At 39.0% G+C, this 5,883-nt stretch overlaps 1 protein-coding gene across 1 annotated transcript in view; it reads left to right on the top strand.

The window, feature by feature from the left end:
• The window catches only part of LOC113815910 (TP53-binding protein 1), a gene marked incomplete at its 5' end in the record, with an annotated part of 7,873 nt that continues 1,990 nt past the window's right edge, over positions 1-5,883 (top strand). The window contains 6 exon segments of the mRNA XM_070120601.1: positions 1-1,333; positions 1,533-1,643; positions 2,008-2,070; positions 3,429-3,712; positions 5,384-5,615; positions 5,760-5,883. The exon segment at positions 5,760-5,883 is cut by the window's right edge and continues 1,990 nt beyond it. Of these exon segments, the coding sequence (XP_069976702.1) occupies positions 1-1,333; positions 1,533-1,643; positions 2,008-2,070; positions 3,429-3,712; positions 5,384-5,615; positions 5,760-5,883 (2,147 nt within the window).

The following is a 5,883-nucleotide window of genomic DNA, read 5'->3' as shown; positions in this document are numbered from 1 at the left end:
GGTCGTGGTCGAGGAAGAGGAAGTAGAGACACTGGCAGAGGTGGTTCATCTGGTTCTGCCTCAGGACCTCGAGGTCGGGGTCGGGGCAGAGGCCGTGGAAGGGTCCCTGTTCCTAAGTCATCCACAGAGACAGAAGAGGAAGATCATGAATATGATGAAGAATCACCTGACTTTGTTGATGCATTGCCATCAGAAGGCAAGTCTTCAGGAAACAACAAATCAGATGCAGACAGTGGTGCCTCATCTGCTAGTGTTACCAAAACAGCCAGGGGCCTGGGAGCTGTCTCAGAGCTTCTGAGTTCCTTACCTGAAGATATATGGAAAGTGTTGGAAAATTCCCAGGTCCCACTTTCTGAAGAGGAAGAAGAGGCCTTTGTCCGTCTAGGAGGAACTGAAGCAGAGGAGAGACAATTAGCCCAGGTGCTCAAAAGAGTTCGAGAAGCAGAACTAGATAAAGGTTTGCTTGTGTTTGCTCGTTTTACAGACAATAATTTTTACTCTGCAGTTTTACATGAGAGGGATGGAGCTGACAGATGGCATGTGCAGTTCACTCTAGATCAGTACACTGCATCTGTACGAGATGTTTACCTGTTGCCAACAGATCTGTTACCACGGGGTCATCACTGTTTTGTTCGACATCAGACAGAGCATTACAGTGATCCCGGTGTAGTGAAAGGGCACATTAGAGTTGGATCTACACTTCTCCATATTGTTGAGACTGACAGGGGAGTCACGCAGAGAGTACCACACTCCCACCTTCTGCTCACAGGTCCTCAGGCACATGATCTCTTACAGGCCAGATTAAACTTTCGTTCTATGGTTGCCTCACCTGGCAGAGACGTGTCTTTGGATAACATAGTTATGGGAAGAAGACGGCGCACAACCCAGGATCAGTTTTCATCACCACGCTCTAAAAAAGCTGATGAGAATTTGGACACTAGTGATGCAACTGCTGGTGAATCTGAGGACCTGTATGTAAGTACTGGTCGTTCTCCAATGAAAAGAGGGTTATCTGCCAGAGGAAGGAGAGGGGCTAAGAGAAGAAATCTTTCAGTTCTCCCCGAAGAAAGTGAAAGTGAAGCAGAAGCTACTCCAGGGCCAGACACCAAAAGAGGGGGTAGAAGAGCTGGAACTCCCAAAGTAGCTCGAACTCCCCGAACTCCTAAAACTCCTCTTCCTAGTGCACTTACTGAAGCCTCGAGTGAGGAATTATCTGAGAAAAAAGATCTTCCAACAGAGTCAGAGAAGGAACCCTTGCCACCCAAGATCACATCATTGCAGATGCAGGAGCCCATGCTAAGCACTCCTCCCAAAAAGCGTGGACGTCCCTCAGGTAGTTTTTGTAGTTCAAAATTTTTCTCTTGTTTGGATTCATATCTTGGGCAATAATCATACTATACATTGTTAGATTTCCTATTCTTGTGCTTCGTTTATGATGTGTACTACTAATAGAAACTATTTTCAAATACGATACTGAATTAACCCAAATTTCAAAATTCATCAGTTGATGAGATAGTTATCCTCTTTACCAGGGCAGAGCAGTGGGACTCAGACTCCTAAGAAGTTGCTCAGAATTGATGAAGAAGTTCCCCCTGATCCTCGTCTTGGTCCACTGCCTCCAGAAAGCAGCCAGATATTTGCAGGTAAGATTTCCATAAAATGTTCTTATCTACTTACATAAATGTAAGAATTCAATCTTCACTATAAATGTTGCTGTTGTTGGTTTTAGCACAAAGTAACTTTTACCATTGTCTACTGTGTTTACTTTTGAAGTACATAAATACTCAAACCATATAGGTGGACTAGGATTATTGGATATTGATATTTGAGTGATGGTAAACAGTCAGAGCAAATAACTCTCCTCAAGAAAATGGAAATGAGGCAAAATTACAGGGTATTGGTGTTTGAAATATTTGTGTACTATGATATTCAGTGTTTGTAATTGAAGTAAAGGATCCCTTGAAATGTGCATCTATTATGTCAAATAATATTTCACATATGTTCCAGGGTACACAATTCTTTTGACAAGTGGAGACAGCAGTATCAAGAAGAGACAAAATGCAGATGATGGTAAGTCTTGTGTCTTACCTGTTAGCATGTTGAACTTCAATAAAATTCAGTATAAGTTTATGAAAGCACATAATATCTACAGATTGCACATGTACTTCAAGTGTGATTACTGTTATCCTTGTTTTTTAGTCTTTGTGTTATCTTACAATTGATAGCTTGACAGATATGTCATTATATTATCACACAGTATCCACATTAGCAATATATTAGAGGGTATCACGCATATAGTTTTATATATATATATATATATATATATATATATATATATATATATATATATATAATATATATATCAGTAGAGAGCATACGAACACCATGCAGGAGTGGTGTTGCCAAGTCTGACGTCCTCTCCTGCTTTACTGGGCAAGAGTTTGGGGGCAGTAGCCACCCATAGGGGGTCACAGGGGGCACAGCTCCCTGCAATAGACAAAATAGATTAAACATATTTTACCCCGCAATTTCCCTGGTATCTCCCTTGCTATTGGAGCCAAGCTTACCACTGATGGGGGAGGGGGGGTCCAACTGATTCTCCATGAAGGCTCCATGTATCCTTGGCTGAGGTCAGCTGGTCACTGTTGATGCATGTTGAGTCGAGCATTTGACTCCACTCCAGTGTCTGGTGATGATGGCTGTGTGATGGCAGGAGGCCTGGAAGTGCTTATTTATATAATACACCGCTGCAGTAATCCTGTAACTACTTTCCTGGCTGTTGCTTATTACCAGTTGTTTGAGTGCTAAACAAATCCCTACTCTCCCATCACTACTGTCTAAGCACTTCCAGTGATAAACAAAGCTTCTGATCACTACGCTGTGATAATAATGTTGCCTGTAATATGACTGTGCGGTAATAGTCACTTCCTTTAAATAAACGGCTTTATAACTGTTATAGTAGGTGTTTCATATAGATTCTAGCTGCTGAATATTAACTCACTGGCCATGGATACCTGGACTGGCTCCTGTGGGAAAAGGGGAAACAGGTGACATAACAGGTTACAACATTCTGAAGTACTGGGGGGGGGGGGGGGAATTTGTTCCATCATCAGTTAACTCCTTTTACAGATCAGTAAACTCTCCTTTCTCTCTTTTCTTCCACATTTCATGCGTCCACTTTCTTTTCTTTAGCTTATGCTCAGCCTCTTCCACTTCATCAGGAATTATGGCCAATCATTGCCAATTCTGCTTGAAAATCACTGATTTCACACTATATAGAGTCACTACAGATATGTGAAGACATGTCACTGAAGCGTCACATATTTTACTGATATGTGAATCAACCTCAAGTGTAGATATTAGTCAGCATGGATCATAGTGTTCCTGATACATATGAGTTTAATTTGTTTTTTTCATTTCCTTCACAGAGGGCTTACCATTCTTTGACAAGGACTACTTGACAAAACAGTTCACCAGGGGAGGTGGCAGAGTTCTTGAAAAGTATGCAGAAGCAGAGATCATTCTGGCTGAGCAAGGAAGATCTTCAGTGGGTCGACAAGCTACCCCAAAAGCTAAGAAGAAGTCAGGAACAACTTTGACCACTTTGCTGCTCATTTCTAACACTTATTGCCGTACTGCCAAATATATACAGTGTTTGGCAGCAGGCATACCCATAGTATCCTTCCAGTGGGTCATAGCTTCATGTGCACAGGTAAGCAATGTTTTTAGTGTGTTCTTGCCATTAGCCTTTAATTCAGATTCATTTATAGTAAATATCAAATGAAGGTTAAGTAAACAGATGCTTTGCACAGGTGATAATACATGTTGTATTATGGTTGAGCAGTATGTTTCTTGATTCATCTAAAAAGTAATAACCTGCACCCATATAAAAAGAAATTCTCAAGTAATGATGCAGTATTTACTAACAAAGTAGATATGAATTGATATTCAGCAAATTTGATAATTGTTGGAGAATTTTAAAAATGGTTCTATGGCTTTCATACATTACATTTATTTGGTGTGAATAAACATGAAAAAAATCTTTATTGTAACATTAAAGGGCCTTATTTTTTCTCACAAAAAATAGTAATGCAATACAAAATAAATTAATATATATATTTCAACACAAGTAAACAGTGCTACCGTGTTTGTGGTTATACTGACGTTTGCTGCTCAACCACGAGGCAACTAAGTTTCAGCTTGTAGTCTTGGTTTTTGCCACATTGTCATTTCCTTCATCACCATCTTTTGCATTTTTATCCTTTAAAGCTATTGGTTTATCGTATATTAATTTATCTATCCACCTACAAAATTTGTCTTTTGTTTGATTTCTTCATCTATATAAATCCAGCATCATGTGTAACAACAGTTTATCAGTGGTGATAGTTTGTTCTTGAATTTAAGTTCTACACAAAGATAACTTGTTATGGCAATCCCTTTCTTCAGTTTTCTATGGATTTAAGTTGCTTTTGTGTCTTTTGATGGTAGCAGGTTTATTAGTATTGTAAACAGAAGAGAAATCCTAAGCAGTTAAATTCAAACATGTACATTCTTTATCTGAATGTCAAAATAGGATATATAGTAATTAAATCCATGCAGTTCTGCTATTTAGAAATATAGTATAAAATGGATGATGACATTTAAATAAGTAGGTAGAGTAAAATAGGATTTCTTATTCTTTTGGGATTTGAGATTACAGAAACCCTATCGTGCTTGTTGACACCTATTCTTGCCTTTTCAATCCGAGACTGTAAGCTAGGTGGCAAGTGTCCAAGCCTGTTCTGTGTTGTGCACATTAAATAGTTGTGTGGTAGTTCAACCTTGACTGTGGTTGCTGAGGCACTCTAAGGTATGCTTATGTTACCTTTCTGGTCTCACTTATAAAAAAAATCAAATATAACACATGTGCTTCTAAATTTTTATTCAAGCAGCTTACTGCACAAGGCACTCAGGGATTGGCTTAGTCTGATATGGGTAAAAGCTTTCATCTTAAACATAACATTTATATGAAACAAAAGGGTAGAAAAGGCAAATTTATGTCATTGCCAACGTTATATCCATTGTAGCATAACATATGTTAAGGAAGTTTTGATAATATAATACTAGCGGTGGCTTTGTTTAAAATTTTTTGGTTATGCTAAAGCTTTAGGCTTTGCCATTTACTATTCACAAAATCCAACACATTCTAATAAATGTAGATGTGAAAGAGTTTTAGAGAAAGAAAACATTTTAGGAACACAAAAATTGTTTACATATGTAATTCCAGCCCCCCAAAGTAAAAGCTAGGAACCAATAATTCATGTTTAAAAAAGCTGTTGTGACTATGGGTATAACATAAGGCTAGTGCCATGTACTAATTGTTATTTATTTTCCATTTCTCTAGAACAAAGAAATTTCGTGGAGATCATTCATGCTTCCAGCGGGTGAAAAATTCTCAGGCGAACTGAGTGAGCAGATGATCAGTTTGGAGGAAGACTCTCAGACTGGCCCACTGCAGCTCCTCACTGGGGAACGAATATTCCTTGCAACATCCAACAACCCAGAGTTTAGTCCACTTTGGCAGCCCCTCCTGGACACAACAGGTGCCAAAGTGCGAGTGAAACCTGCTCGTAATGGTTAGTAGAGTGGAACAGTTTTCATTCTTGTTTAGTTTAAGGCAAATATTGTAAAGCGTATTTTCTGATATAAAAAATATAATAATAGAAGTTTTAGATTGTCCTCGCCATTCACTTTGTTTTTTTTTTTTTCTTTACTCTTAGGTAATCTGAACAGAGTCTTGGACAAGAGCATAAAAGTAGTGGTTGCTGATCCTACCATCCCAGAAGCAGAGCTACAGCGAGCAGAGCAGCTTTCCATACCCGTTGTATCAACAGAATGGGTAAT

Source organism: Penaeus vannamei, chromosome 4 (assembly GCF_042767895.1).
Source record: "Penaeus vannamei isolate JL-2024 chromosome 4, ASM4276789v1, whole genome shotgun sequence".
Lineage (NCBI taxonomy): Eukaryota > Metazoa > Arthropoda > Malacostraca > Decapoda > Penaeidae > Penaeus > Penaeus vannamei.
This window is presented reverse-complemented; position numbering and strand designations above follow the sequence as displayed.